Source organism: Misgurnus anguillicaudatus, chromosome 8 (assembly GCF_027580225.2).
Source record: "Misgurnus anguillicaudatus chromosome 8, ASM2758022v2, whole genome shotgun sequence".
Classification (NCBI taxonomy): Eukaryota; Metazoa; Chordata; class Actinopteri; order Cypriniformes; family Cobitidae; genus Misgurnus; species Misgurnus anguillicaudatus.
This window is the reverse complement of record NC_073344.2, coordinates 21,332,062-21,348,682: the sequence shown is the minus strand read 5'-3', so window position 1 is coordinate 21,348,682 and position 16,621 is coordinate 21,332,062. Positions and strand designations below refer to the sequence as shown.

The window sequence follows — 16,621 nt, the reverse complement described above, 5'->3', positions numbered from 1 at the left end:
AATGGCTTTAAAATGCTCTGCCGGTCGAACAATTGCATTGACTTCTGGTTACCCATTCCTCTTTATTCTTTAGGAAAGTGGGGAACGGAGACCACACAACCACAAGCTACTCAAGGTCGTCAGCAGACAGCAAAACGCTGGCCTTTGTAGTGATCGATAACACAAACTCTTTATTCCCGACACATAAGTGATTCCGAAAAAAGTATTATCCATGCACTGGGATAAAAGCATTACTGAATAGAGAAGATGAAGGGATAAGCGATATAGGGACGGATGAGGGTTTGGCGGAAAGAAGAAGCATATCGCTATTCGAGGTGCGGAAAGAAGCCGCAGGATTTTGACAGACGATCACAGGGCCTTCAAGACTGCATGTCTGTCAAACACAAGAGCATGGGAAGACAAGTCTTTCGGTTTCACTGAGTTAAATGTATAGGAAAGTTAGGATCCCAAGCTTCAAAAAACTGAAGGGTGAACAGGTCATTTGATGACATCATGAAGAAAATAAATAAAATTGTAAATCCAAATCATTACATCCTAAATGAGAGGAGGGATGCATGAACAAGAGACCACAGACCATAGTTTTTCAAACATGATGAATCTCGTATAAAGACAATTTAGGCTCCAAAGCTTCAAAAAACTGAAGGGTGAACAGGTCATTTGATGACATCATGAAGAAAATAAATAAAATTGTAAATCCAAATCATTACATCCTAAATGAGAGGAGGGATGCATGAACAAGAGACCACAGACCATAGTTTTTCAAACATGATGAATCTCGTATAAAGACAATTTAGGCTACAAAGTTTCAAAAAACTGAAGGGTGAACAGGTAATTTGATGACATCATAAAGAAAATAAAGAAAATTGTAATTCCAAATTGTTACAACCTGAATGAGAGGAGGGATGCATGAACAAGAGATCAGACAATAGTTTTTCAAACATGATGAATCTCGTATAAAGACAATTTAGGCTCCAAAGCTTCAAAAAACTGAAGGGTGAACAGGTCATTTGATGACATATGAAGAAAATAAACAATATTCCAAATCGTCACATCCTAAATGAGAGGAGGGGTGCATAAACCATAGTTTTTCAAACATGATGAATCTCGTACAAAGACAATTTAGGCTCCAAAGCTTCAAAAAACTGAAGGGTGAACAGGTCATTTGATGACATATGAAGAAAATAAGCAATATTCCAAATCGTTACATCCTAAATGAGAGGATGGGTGCATAAACAAGAGACCATAGACAACAGTTTTTCAAACATGATGAATCTCGAATAAAGAAAATTTAGGCTACAAAGCTTCAAAAAACTGAAGGGTGAACAGGTCATTTGATGACATCATGAAGAAAATAAATAAAATTGTAATTCCAAATCCTTTCATCCTAAATGAGAGGAGGGGTGCATGAACAAGAGACAACAGACAAAAGTTTTTCAAACATGATGAATCTCGTATAAAGACAATTTAGGCTCCAAAGCTTCAAAAAACTGAAGGGTGAACAGGTCATTTGATGACATCATGAAGAAAATAAATAAAATTGTAATTCCAAATCGTTTCATCCTAAATGAGAGGAGAGGTGCATAAACCATAGTTTTTCAAACATGATAAATCTTGTATAAAGACAATTTAGGCTACAAAGCTTCAAAAAACTGAAGGGTGAACAGGTCACTTGATGACATCAAACAATATTCCAAATCGTTACATCCTAAATGAAAGGGGAGATGCATGAACAAGTAAACAAATGAAAGCAAAGTAGAAAAACAAACATTTTGTTTTGAACAGATGAACATGTTTTTCCTGCTAATCAAAATCTCTGATTCCTGACCCGAGTCGCACGGCACTGTTCTGTCCCACTGAGTGAGTGTGTATGCGTGTCAGTTTGCGAATGTGAACGCATGGCTCGGAGTGCGTTTGTCAATGCATGTAAACCAGAACAAAGTGATGCAAGTCAGCAGAGGGCCAGAGAAAGATTTAATGAAAGCAGCGTGTCAGCCGAAGGTGTGATGAATTCGGCAGATTCGGGAGGGGAGGAAGAGAAAGCGGAGGAAAGATGGCAGTGTGATGGGAAGAGTGAAGGGCTCTTAGCAGTCGAGTCCCCAGTGTGAAAGCTTCTTTCCAGCAGCTCACAGCAGGACACTCTTATAGGCTGCTGCTTTGCTTTATTGGTGCCTGGAAATCAGTAAACAAGAGTGATGTGTGATGGGATAGGCTGCTAAATCTACTACCTTCCTCTACTTTTGCTCTCTCTATCACTTTAACATTCAGCCTGGTCTCTCTTTCTTGACGATTTGTTTTAGATGCGCATACTAGTTTGCATGCTAACTTAAAGAAACAGTTCATCCGAATATGAAAAATGCTATCTCGGATGCCATTTTGTGATGTACATGACTTTAGTTTAGATGAAAGCGCTCATTATATTTATGCGTAGGTCCTCCGCCGTCGCCTCGATGCCGTAGTGCTGCAAACTAAGTGCTCTTCCACCATACAATATAGTTCTCATTTTTACCTGCTTAAAAAAAATCACGTTTTATTTTGTGCAACCACACTTGCTCATGTAACAACTCATGTAACAGTCTTTAAATAGGGAAAACATGGAAGTGTTTGGTGGCTTCTAAATTCATCCCTGTTTGGATCCTAAGGAATGAATGGGGCTAGGCTAAATGCTAACACATTCACAATGCGCTGTACAAAAATTAAGTGCACGCATTGACAAAAGATAGATATTTATTAATTTTTCTAAGTTGAGGTAAGAACATAGTAAAATATTGAAAAACGGTGGTGTTTTCCTTTAAGCTTGTCACATTTGTATAAATGCTGTTAAATGTTTAGACTCATAAGCTTAATGTTTCCAATTAATGCATGAGGTCATAAACATATTTAAAATGGTTATGTGATATATTTATCTTTTTTTCTGATTGGCTAGCACCTGAAAATGATGCTTGCTTACCATAAATAAACAGAGGATCTACTTTTCAATCCAATGCTGTTTATTACACTGACTTAACCAGCAAGATGAAATATGGTTATGTTTAAGCGAGTGTGTAAGCAACTGCTTGCCTAAAGCTCCTTCGCAGTCAATTTATCTTCAATGGTGACCTTTTCAACCCCACGCTATAATCGCAAACGGAAAAAAATCAGACACGCAATCAAGCGCTGCAGCCCACGAGAGCCCTCAAATCATCGCCAAGAACAAAAAAAGATAAAAATGAAAAAACCGACAGGCTAGCAATGGCATTTACCCTCATCAACCATCTATAACAAGCACATTATTGCAATTCTGCCTTGACAACCCATAATTTACAAACATATTACCATACCAAAAAGAGCACGGTACGCAAAGGGCCCGTGGACACCCAACTGGACGGCCGTATGTAAAACATTTGTCATGATTAAATGACAGATCTGAGACGTGGCTTTTGATTGCGGATGATTTGTTGACAGCTTTAGCCAATCAGAAGAGACACGCTAAGACAAATATCAGACAAGCATGAGAAATTGGTATAGAAAGAAAACTAAAATTAGGCTCTGTGCTTTTCATCTGTCTGTCAAACCCGGTGTAAACATATCTGAAAATAAACAGGCGCGTTAAGCGCACCTCACCGAGTCTGTAAACGATTTCAAAAGGTTTTATAAATAAAATAGATTTTTTTAAGCTACATGCACAACGCCTAAACCTTTTCATTTTTATTTCACAGAGCGCCATCAGCGACCCTATGACACTCCAAAAATAGCAGATTGGAATTCGTCTTAATACAGTATTTCAAATATGAAATGAAAAGCATGAAACAGGCTTTGGCCTGATTAAGACTAATTGAGTTTGAAGTGCATTAAACCGATTTTGATTGGTGTCAATTGGCGCAACTCTATCAAACTTTATGGCTTCAGTGTACTTACTGTAGGCTTTGTCCTTAAAAAAATGGAATGTGATGCAACCTCTTACAGGAAAAAGATACGAGTGGTACTACAGTATAAAAATCTGATTTATTTTATATAAACCAGTAACGTACAAAACTTTGGCATTTGGAAAAACTGATTGGCGTCCTCACCAAATGTGCCACAAAAGAGCATGAGCACCTGCCCACGACTTTTATTCCCAAACCGCTAAGAGAAGTCATGTTTTCCCTAGACGAGTTGTCTGTAAAGCCCTCAGAGATTTGAAGTAATGAGAAGAATGGATCGTATTGATGCCTGTGACCAGTGGTCCATAAAAGAATGAAAAGAAATGGTGGCGACTGACAGGCCTTTTCACCCCTCCTGTAAGAATACAATAACACCTGCTCATCCACACCTGAGTCTCCTTCATCTCTCCATCTACCATATGCTTTCTTTTCTTTTGTCTTTCTGCACGAAGGACTCTTTAAAATCTCATTTGTTTCTCCAAGACGGAAATGAGATTAAATAGTAAGTAAATCGGAAGGCTCTTGTTTTACAGACTTTTCTGTTGATAAAACAGCTGTAGAAAACTCGTAAAAATTAATTAGAATTCACAGAACCTTTCTACTGCACAAATGTTCTTTGTTTTGGAAAAAGGTTTAAAAGGCAAGAAATTAAAACCTTTGGCATATAAATGTTCTTTAAGACCAATTCACACTGATTGGGTCTTTGTTGGGTCAGTATGAAACCCCTGTTGGCAGTTGTTATCATGAAGTAATTGAGACTTAAGAATGCTGGGGTTTGTTGGAGTTGATTGGTTGGTGTTGGATCAGTGTGAATTGGCTTTTAAAAGACAAAAGAGCCTTGTGAAAACCTTAAAAATATATTTTTAAGTCTGTGGTCTCACATTTGGCAGCATTAGAGTTTTAAGGCCAATTCACACTGATCCAACAAACGCCAACAAATGCCCAAAAGTTTGTTGGGTTGGTATGAAATCGACCCAGCAATGGCAGTTGACAAAAAGGCAGTTGTTGGATCAAAGTAAATAAGAGTTAAGAATGCTGGGATTTGTTGGAGTTGGTTGGTTGGTGTTGGATCAGTGTGAATTGGCCTTTAAAAGACAAAAGAACCTTGTGAAAAACGTTTAAATATATATATTTTCAAGTTTGTGATCTTACATGTGTCTGCATTAGAAGGCCAATTCACACTGATCCAACAAACACCAATAAAGTCCCAAAGGTTTGTTGGGTCAGTATAAAACCCCTTGTTTGCAGTTGTTGGATCAAAGTAAATGAGAGTTAAGAATGCTGGGGTTTGTTGGAGTTGGTTGGTTGGTGTTGGATCAGTGTGAATTGGCTTTTAAAAGACAAAAGAACCTTGTGAAAACCTTAAAAATATATTTTTAAGTCTGTGGTCTCACATTTGGCTGCATTAGAGTTTTAAGGCCAATTCACACTGATCCAACAAACGCCAACAAATGCCCAAAAGTTTGTTGGGTTGGTATGAAATCGACCCAGCAATGGCAGTTGACAAAAAGGCAGTTGTTGGATCAAAGTAAATAAGAGTTAAGAATGCTGGGGTTTGTTGGAGTTGGTTGGTTGGTGTTGGATCAGTGTGAATTGGCCTTTAAAAGACAAAAGAACCTTGTGCAAAACGTTTAAATATATATATTTTCAAGTTTGTGATCTTACATGTGTCTGCATTAGAAGGCCAATTCACACTGATCCAACAAACACCAATAAATTCACAAAAGTTTGTTGGGTCAGTATAAAACCCCTTGTTTGCAGTTGTTGGATCAAAGTAAATGAGAGTTAAGAATGCTGGGGTTTGTTGGAGTTGGTTGGTTGGTGTTGGATCAGTGTGAATTGGCTTTTAAAAGACAAAAGAACCTTGTGAAAACCTTAAAAATATATTTTTAAGTCTGTGGTCTCACATTTGGCTGCATTAGAGTTTTAAGGCCAATTCACACTGATCCAACAAACGCCAACAAATGCCCAAAAGTTTGTTGGGTTGGTATGAAATCGACCCAGCAATGGCAGTTGACAAAAAGGCAGTTGTTGGATCAAAGTAAATAAGAGTTAAGAATGCTGGGGTTTGTTGGAGTTGGTTGGTTGGTGTTGGATCAGTGTGAATTGGCCTTTAAAAGACAAAAGAACCTTGTGCAAAACGTTTAAATATATATATTTTCAAGTTTGTGATCTTACATGTGTCTGCATTAGAAGGCCAATTCACACTGATCCAACAAACACCAATAAATTCACAAAAGTTTGTTGGGTCAGTATAAAACCCCTTGTTTGCAGTTGTTGGATCAAAGTAAATGAGAGTTAAGAATGCTGGGGTTTGTTGGAGTTGATTGGTTGGTGTTGGATCAGTGTGAATTGGCCTTTAAAAAGACAAAAGAACCTTGTGAAAACCTTAAAAATATATTTTTTAAGTATGTGGTCTTACATTTGGGTGCATTAGAGTTTTAAGGCCAATTCACACTGATCCAACAAACGCCAACAAATGCCCAAAGTTTGTTGGGTTGGTATGAAACCGACCCAACAATGGCAATTGACAAAAAGGCAGTTGTTGGATCAAGGTAAATGAGAGTTAAGAATGCTGGGGTTTGTTGGAGTTGGTTTGTTGGTGTTGGATCAGTGTGAATTGGCCTTTAAAAAGACAAAAGAACCTTGTGAAGGTCTTTAAAAATCTATATTTTTAAGTTTGTGGTCTCCCATGCATCTCCATTAGAGTTTAAGGCCATCCAAAAAACACCAACAAATTCCCAAAAGTTTGTTGGGTCAGTATGAAACCCTTTGTTGGCAGTTGTTGGATCAAAGTAAATAAGAGTTAAGAATGCTGGGGTTTGTTGGTGTTTGTTGGAGTTGGTTGGATTAATGTGAATTGGCCTTTAAAAGACACAAGAACCCTGTAAAGAACTTTAAAAATATATATTTTTAAGTTTGTGATCTTACATTTGTCTGCATTAGAGTTTAAGGCCAATTCACACTGATCCAACAAATGCCAACAAATGCCCAAAAGTTTGTTGGGTCAGTATGAAACCCCTTGTTGACAGATGTTGGATCAGAGTTGAGAATGCTGGGGTTTGTTGGAGTTGGTTGGTTGGTGTTGGATTTGTGTGAATTGCCCTTTAAAAGACAAAAGAACCTTGTGTAGAACTTCAAAAATATATAATTTTAAGTTTGTGATCTTAGATGTGTCTGCATTAGAGTTTAAGGCCAATTTACACTGATCCAACAAAACCCCAACAAATTCCCAAAAGTTTGTTGGGTCGGTATAAAACCCAATTTTTACAGTTGTTGGATCAAAGTAAAAGAATGTTGGAGTTTGTTGGAGTTGGTGTTGGATCAATGTGAATTGGCCTTTAAAAGACAAAAGAACCCTGCGAAGAACTTTAAAAATATATATTTTCAAGTTTGTGATCTTACATTTGTCAGAGTTTAAGGCCAATTCTCATTGATCCAACAAACACCAATAAATTCCCAAAAGTTTGTTAAAACTTAGTATAAAACCCCTTGTTTGCAGTTGCTGGATCAAAGTAAATAAGAATGCTGGGGTTTGTTGGAGTTGGTTGGTTGGTGTTGGATCAGTGTAGAACCTTGTGTAGAACTTAAAAAATATATTTTAAGTTTGTGCTCTCACATGTGTCTGCATTAGAGTTTAAGGCCAGTTCATACTGATCCAACAAATTCCCAAAAGTTGTTGGCAGTTGTTGGATCAAAGTAAATAAGAGTTAAGAATGCTGGGGTTTGTTGGCATTTGTTGAAGTTGGTTGGTGTTGGATCAGTGTGAATTGGCCTTTAAAAATAGAACCTTGTGAAGAACTTAAAAAAAATATATATTTTTTTAAGGTTGTGTTCTCACATGCGTCTGCATTAGAGTTTAAAGCCATCCAACAAATTCCCAAAAGTTTGTTGGGTCAGTATGAAACCCTTTGTTGGCAGTTGTTGGATCAAAGTAAATGATACTTGAGAATGTTGGGTTTGTTGGAGTTGGATCAGTGTGAATTGGCCTTTAGAGGAGACCTCAACCACGTCTCAAACTATGCTCACATTTACTAAAAATGTCAGAAAAAATAGTCAGAAAATGGTCCGAAGCTGTCACTGGGGCAGTTCACTTTCAAATGGTCCTAATATATACCATTTATGTACAGATATGTAAGTTGGGGTAGTAAGATGTACCTTAGACCAGTGGTTCTCAAACTGGGGTCCGGGGCCCCCAGGGGGGCCGGGAAATGGTGCCAGGGGGCCCCCAGTTTTATGACATTTTATAAAATACATTAATTTATCATGAATTCTGTGTAATTAAACCTAATAAAAATAAGGCTACTAACCAACAGCACTACTTTGTATAACTTAATATGTTTTGTTTAATTAAAAAGTACATTTTAGAACAGTTTTTGTCATACATTTTCTTTGGGGGGCCGCAAAGAATGCACTGTACACAAGGGGGGCCGCACGCGGAAAAAGTTTGAGAACCACTGCCTTAGAGGTATACTACTATACACTCATGGGTACCTGTATGTATATTTGAAGTACTAATATGAACTGTTTGGGTGCAAAAGTATACTTTTTGAAATGGTACTGCCCCAGTGACAGCTAGGGACCATTTTTGGACAGTTTTTTTCTGCAAGTGAAGACACACAGGGTATGCAATTACCAGTCAGAAATTTAAATATAAAGGCAAGCATGTTTCAAGATCAAATTATCTGAGCTATTTCATCCACATTCATTTTAAAAGTTTAAACTATTTCAAAAATTGCCTTATTTCTTTCTATTACTAATTAAATTCTTTATTCCCACATAACTCAATTATTTCTCCTAGACAGAAGTTAAATTAAATGGAGAGAAAATGAAAACATTTTCACTTGCGTTTTACATGTTCCTTCTGAGAAGAGGCCCAGAAATTTCCAATGTCTTTATTAGAGTTTCAGTGTCAGAAACTAAGCTCAAATTTAGTTGGAAATCAAAAATCTACATTTTTAAAGATTTCAATATGAACCCAAACATTTCTCATAATTTCTATCTGTGGAAAAACATCTGAGACAAAGTTGACTAAATGAAACTAAGCTACAAACTCCATCAAATCCCCTAAGATACGAAAGAGCGGCCACTAAGTTGTTAAGTCGACCACTTGATGCCCAAATCTAAGTCCTGAAGTAAAACCAATTGAAAGACATTGATTTAAGGAATCAGGGTCAGCAGCATCAAACAAACTCCAGGCAATCACATCAAAGTCTAATAATTTTATATCTCAATCGGGGACACTCCATCTGATAAAAATACACAAGCAGCCATTAATAAATAAAGGACTGCAGAAGCACCATCTGCACGCGTGAAGATGTCATCATGATCTGTTTGTCTAATCAGGAGAGGAAATTGGGCCGATCCTTCCGTCATTAAACCCCACAGAGAGGCGCAGATATCCGCCCGTCTCACTAATGTGATTGTGGGCGGCACTTCAGTGAATTACACCCAGAATGCAAATGACCTGATGAACAGTAGAATTAAGCAATCTTATTGCTCTTAGAAAGCTCAAATCTTATGTGGGACTGAAATAATGACTATTTTTAAGCACTCCTTCTGCCAACCATTGGTCAGACCAGCCAACGTGATCTCATGAGAATACGTGTGTATTTTGCGCACATAAAAAAACATTTACTTACGTTTTAATACACAGTGAAGCGTGTAAAATTGACATGTTGACAGGACTATTAACAGCTTTACAGACATACAAATTTGTACGTATTCCTATTTAGAAATATTAAATCGCGGGCACTGGTGTTTTTACTCAATGACATGTTTTCAGTCGTATTTTCTTACGACTTATTTATTTACAACAGTTTACTGATGAAATGTTGAACAAGACTACACTTTAAAACCTTAAAATGAATAACATTTCTGTAATTATTTAACCATTTTGTAATATTTAGTTGTTTACCAATGCATAGGAGAAAAAGGCGTTTTCTCCAATGCAGTCTTCTCCTATGCAATAATATTACACAAAAACCAACATGATTTCACGGAAAGTCGTGTTATAGTCAAGCAAAATTTGATCAATTTATTTGTGTCCATGGCACGAAATTCAGCTTTTTTTCGTGCCTTGAGCACAAATGTCTTTTTCATGACACACGAATTTCTATAAATTGTTTTTCGTGTCATTTTATGTATTGTTTCCTCTTTTCTTCTATTTTTAAATCAGTCGCTTGGTCTTAGATTTGGGGTTTGGGTTAAGATGTACTTTTATGTATTGGTTTCTACATGTTTTTCCGCTTTTAAAACTATTCTCGCCTGGAGTTGGGGCGTAATTATTATAAGTAATTATTATAAGTAATTATTATAAATAAAAATATTTAAAAAAATAAAATAGGAAAAAATAATGAGAAAACAATACATAAAATGAAACGGAAAAAAAGTCGTGCAACAAACACGAAAAACCATTCATAGAAATTTGGGCAAGTGACACGAAAAAAATATATATACATTTCGTGCCATGGACACGAATACATTGATCAAATTTTGCGTGACTATTACATTACTTTCTGTGAGATCAGTCTGCAAAAACACAACGTAAAATCACAAGAGATGTTAATTTTATTAATTCGCTGTAATCTACATCTTTTAAATTCATACAATTGTAAGGAACTGATCCAAATTCAGCCCTTTATCCAGCGATTTTCATCCCAGTTCTCAGTCAAATCTTGCGTTTGTTATGAATTTGAATCCAAATATTGACATTTTAACTACTTTTGGTACTGCTTTTGAAATTCAATCCAACAGTACATGATATTAATAAACTGTTTTGGGTAGGACTGAAAATATAAATGATATATTGTTACTAAAATAATACATTACTTATTTTGAAAAATATCTTGTATAAAAAGGGTTTGGGGTAAGGTATGGTTAGGGTGGTAACATTATCGATTAGGAAATTATACAGCAATCTTTATGGTATGAAAGATTGTAAATGTTTTACGTTTTGTAGCTGAAAAAAGTGTAATAATGCTACGATTAAATGTTGCAAATACATCTACAATGCATGGTTCAGCATCTATTTTAACATACAAAAGTGTATGTTTTGCATTTTTGAAAGACAAGACTGGACAAACATATACATAATGGTGTGTTTTACCTGTAAAAAATGACACATCCTCAAAAAAGCACTTAGATTTTAAGAGATCTCATCTGTGATATACCAGATGAAAACCACTGAATTTAATAAAAACTACAATCAAACCTTAATAAAAACCTTCACTTCATCGCTCATCTTCTCTAGAAAATGTGCTCTCATTATATCCATCCACAAACTTTAGTGGCCTAAATAAAGCTCATGACCCCCAAACTAGTCATTCATAAGGATCTGACGTTATTCCAGTGATGTCTGGAAGCTGCAGTGGTTTGGTGTCAGATGTGGTGTGCGGAGAGTAAATGGGGTTAAATAAGCTCACGGGCGAGACGCAGTTGTGTAGCTGACTCTATTGTCTTCGAGGACGCAGCGAGACAGAGGTTGTTGAGCGCTGCAGGAGACGACTGAGTGAGACTGACAGCGAACTTGATTGCCATTTGTCTCGCAGTGAACTACTGCCGAGTTTCCGAAAGAGACGGGCTGAGAGAGACAGACTTCCAGACAGACGAGAGGCCAAAGTGCCTTCTCCATATTACAGGAGGAGAAGAATGAACAAAATGAAAGAGAGAAGTTAGAGACGAGTGAGGGAAATGATGTCAGGAGATTGCTGAATGAAAAAAGTGATAGGTTAGACATATTCTGTCGTTTACACTCGTTGTTCCAAACACATATTACTTTTTTGTGAAACAATGAATGAAAACATATAAGGAGATTTCATGGTGACCGATATGAAAGTGTCTGTCAAGCGCCAACAAGTTTCTAAAAGTGTCTTGTTTAGCTAGATTTTTAGCTGAAGGCCACTTGAGTGACAGGTGGATTGCCGCTGCTGTCACTATTGTCCAGCTAGGCAGGCGGGGTTTAGCATTCAGGCACCACAGCTCCACTCACGTTCCGCATCTCTGCCCTTTTTCGGTTATCCGGTAGTGACGCATGGTGAAGCACTGCCAAGACAGCGATGATTGGCTCCGCCAACTTTGGGCTTGAAAAATGCTCTTTACAAACCTACAGGTGACGTCACAGACACTACATCCATTTGTTTTATATTAAGCCTTAAAGTTCGGCATAATTAAGGGTGTGGCCACTTGAGTGACAGGTGGATTGAAGCTGCTGTCACTACTGTCGAGCTAGGCAGGCGGGGTTTAGCAATCAGGCACCACAACTCCACCCACGTCCCGCCTCTTTGCCCATTTTTGGTTATCCGGTAGTGACGCATGGTGAAGCACTGCCAAGACAGCAACGATTGGCTCTGCCCACTTTGGGGCTTCAAAAATTTTCTTCCGAAACCTATGGGTGACGTCACAGACACTACATCCATTAGAATTATATTAAGCCTTAAAGTTCGGCATAATGAAGGGTGCGTCCACTTGAGTGACGGGTGAATTGCCGCTGCTGTCACTATTGTCCAGCTAGGCAGGCGGGGGTTAGCAATCAGGCACCACAGCTCCACTCACGTTCCGCCTCTTTGCCCGTTTTCGGTTATCCGGGAGTGACGCATGGTGAAGCACTGCCAAGACAGCGATGATTGGCTCCGCCCACTTTGGGCTTCAAAAATGCTTTTTAGAAACCTACAGGTGACGTCAAAGACACTACATATATTTAAATTATATTAAGCCTTAATGTTCAGTAAAATTAAGGGCATGGCCATTTGAGTGACAAGTGAATTGTTGCTGCTATCACTACTGTCCTGTTAGGCAGGCGGGGTTTAGCAATCAGGCATCACAGCTCCACCCAAGTTCCGCCTCTTTGCCCATTTTCGGTTACCTGGGAGTAAGGCGCGGTGACATGCTGCCATTTGAATTATATTAAGCCTTAATGTTCGGCATAATTAAGGGCGTGGCCACTTGAGTGACAGGTGGATTGTCGCTGCTGTCATTAGGCACAACAGCTCCACCCACGTTCCTCTTCGCCCATTTTTGGTTATCCGGTAGTGACACATGGTAAAGCATTGCCAAGACAGCGATGGTTCCCACTTTGGGATTCAAAAATGCTCTTTAGAAAACTACAGGTGATGTGTGTTTTATACATGTTTTATACAGTCTATGGGTTTTATCAGCAAATAATAGTTAAAATTAGACTTTCTTAAACCAAACTATAATGAACAATCACACAGACTAATTTTATGCTGCTTTTTGGTGATCACTATAAACAGTTTTTTATAATAACAAAATAAAGATTGCTAAAACCCAGCAGTCGATCGCAGAAAATTACCTCAAAATTGCCACAGTGCCTTCTATATGAACGCAAACACATCCCGGAAATATATCTTAATATATATACACATTTCCGTAACATTTCCGGAGGGTGTCCTGAGTGAACAAGCAGCTCTTTGACACGGCGAATTAAAGTGCAGATCAACGGTTACAACAAAAAATGAGATCAGAGATCAGGGAGCTTAACATAATATGTGCTGAAGCTGAGATTGTTCATACACACGTGTGGTTTCTTAAAAGAGTGCACGATTACAAATACATTACAGATAACGTCACGTGCAAAATCAAATGATCCCGGACAAATCCTAGTCAAATTTTCAGTGTATTTTCCGTAATCTGTGTGTGAAAATGGCTCATGAGGGTGAATACATAATGACAGCATTCTCATTTTTAGATTAACTATTCCTTCAAAAGCAAAGCGAAAGAGAATACAAGTAAAAGTGAAGGACGAAGGTACGGCGCACTCATACCTGTGGGAACCGCGGCATCCATTGAGGGTCTCTCCCAGGTGTTGACTTGCTCCCAGGCGAAGCCATTAGTCCCCAATGCCACGCTGTAGCCACAATTACTGTAGTGCTCTTCAAACGAACAGCTGCCTGGAAACCACACGAGGGAGAAGAGGAGAAGATGGCATATGTCAACATGATTAAGCCACAGAGTACCATCATTACTTCATCTCCACTAAAAACACCATTTTCCACCGCATTAAGCTTTATGCTAGCCGGGAGCTAAGGATTAAAACCCAGGATGAAATAACACTAATTAAATGAACTCATTTGAAGGCATCTTTTTTAGCATCGTCACTGTGAGCTTTGTCATCCTTGGCTGTTGCAGTACGGTATGAGAGGACATGTTACGTTGTAGATATATTGTCATCTTATTTGTGTCATTCGAAACAACGTACAGTAAAGCTGTGGCTTCATTCGCAGTTAAACAGAGCCTAGGGAGTTTTGATCGAACACAATGTGGAAATAGTTTAAGTTCGCGTGCTTGTTAAGTGCACATTTTTTAACACGATGAAGCATTTGCCTGCGGCAACCTTACATTCCTGCATATTTCAAGGACCTAATATTCATCTGCATCATTATTTGCCCTTGCATATTAGGCTACACAAGAGGATTAAATAGCTACAAATAATTAATTTGCCATAAGCACTGAAAGAAGACGTATCTTACCATGTGAAAAAGAATATCAAACCACATCAAAGGCCTTCTCAAAGAAATCCAACAAATGTAAAAAACAACAAGTGTAAAATATTCAGATTTTCCAGGGGGAGCTAACAGATCCCCAGAGTCGGTCTACTGGGAAAAATAATGAACCAGTCAAAGATGTGATTTTGTGGAACGCGTCGACCCGCTGGGCTTTAGATGCAAAGACTGCTAAACGCCACCTCCGTCAAAAATGAGATAATGATATTACCTGAATGCTCATCAAATACTTTTGCTTCAAATCTGCTTAATCCCAGGCTTAGGTTATTCAGAAATACCGGTTTGTTGACAGAATCCATTGAGTCTGATAAAAAATGCTTATTAAGGGAGCGTTTAAACCAACGCTTTTAAAAACGGACGCCGACTACGGGCGCTTGCCTGCCTTTTTTCAGCTAAGCACTTTCGTTGCTACAGTATGATATTTCTGCTTTGTTTATCAGTCATTGAACGATGCGCGGGTGTTTGTTGTGATATTTGTCCCACCTTTTATCAACTGTGATTGGACGACAGAGGCTCTCAACGTGAAAAAAATGCGTTTTTGGAAAGTGCGGCACTTCCATTGGAAACAATAGAAAACAAACGCATTGGTGTACACGCCATCTTACAAGAAAATGCAAAAATAATCAGAAGCATCTAAAGCGTTTTGCATCTGAGCTCTTCTATTATAAACTGCAATTTGGTTGTCATCGTGACCAGAAAAATGCTGCCGATATATCGTTTTAATCATCTCTGAGATATATTAGCTTCATTATTTAAGGGGCACATATTATGCCCATTTTTACGAGATGTACTGTAATATAAGTAAATGTATCTGTGTGACGTTTCAGCTTAAAATACCCCACAGATCATTTGTTATAGCATATCCAAAATGTCCCAATTTGGGTGGGAGCAAAATAAGAGGCTGTTTACACTTGGCATTAACATGCGTTTGGTAGTCGTAGTCGAAAACCCTTTCGAACGGATTGCTTTTGTAGTGTAAACAAACATATGGTTGAATGTGTTCAAACAGCCACACGCGACCGCCTTCTCTCCGCCCATTTATCTAATCTGAGGTACTGAACACAATGTTTTACGTCTTTTCTGACTTCTGACGCGAACACATGGTGAACAGCGCTATTTTTAGCCTAAAGCGGCTGATCTCCCCAGTTGCATTCATCAATTGCGCTGAAAATTCAGAGAAAGCTCTAACATATACATGTACAAAACACTGTGCAGCATGTTTACTTAAAACAAAACCAGTGGACTCTGATATAATATTAGTTCACGTCCATATAAACTCATCATTACTCCCACTCGCGTTTAAATGACAGCAGAGAGACTCGCCCACCGTCTTGACCGACCACCCCCTCACAGTATTCAGGACAGAAGCGGTCGAAAGTGGACAAAAGACACGGATTTAAATACCAGGTGTAAACGTGATGTGTGTCTCTTGTCCACTTGTGATCCGATCGATGAAAACACATCTTAATAACAAGTGTAAACCGCCTCTAAGTGCTGATGTGTGTACCTTTTAATGCAAATAAAAAAAACAGCTCCTCACTCCCTTACTAACAGACAGTCAGTGCTTTTCAGTCAAAATGTATCTAATCTGTTCACATTAGAGCTAAAACTTGCTAACAAACACATTTAAAAAAAGCTTTTGGCTAAAATTAACCTGTCAGTCGGTGGCTGTGGGTGGGGCTTTATCAGTGTGACATCACATTAACAGCATGGCTGCATCCGAAACCGCATACTGTCACAGCAAGTACTGAATGAGATGAAGTACCTACTTACTGACATTTAAAACAGTAGGTACTGTATAGCATGAGTCCTTGTTGTATGAAAGCGACTCGGATGTACTACATCCGCCATGTTGATACGTCACGTGACATACATCGTCATCACGTCATGTGATACCAGCGCAAACACAGCTACATCACCGCTCTCCCACCATTTTCTAATATGATGACGCCTCTTCGGCGGATAACTCCTCTCCCGTCGTATGCACACTTCAAAATCTAACCGGAAGTAGTAGTTCATCTGGGTACTTTTCACATACTGTTTTTGGAATACGTTCATACTATTTGGCTTGCCAACTGCTTTTCGTCTACTATATAGTATGGAAGTAGGTGGTTTCGGATGCAGCACATGTCTTATAAGACTGCTTTAGTTTAATAAGGGATTAAAAAAGAAGGAAAGAGTGGATGTTTTTCATTGTGGGGT

General features: G+C 38.3%; 1 protein-coding gene across 17 annotated transcripts in view; it reads right to left on the bottom strand.

Annotated features, from left to right (window-relative positions):
- The window catches only part of ptprt (protein tyrosine phosphatase receptor type T), a 342,074-nt gene that overhangs the window by 269,304 nt on the left and 56,149 nt on the right, over positions 1–16,621 (bottom strand). For all 17 annotated transcript variants that reach the window (XM_055214314.2, XM_073870461.1, XM_073870460.1 and 14 more), the window contains exon 2: positions 13,682–13,803. In XM_055214314.2, the coding sequence (XP_055070289.1) occupies positions 13,682–13,803 (122 nt within the window). The remainder of the gene's footprint in view (positions 1–13,681; positions 13,804–16,621) is intronic.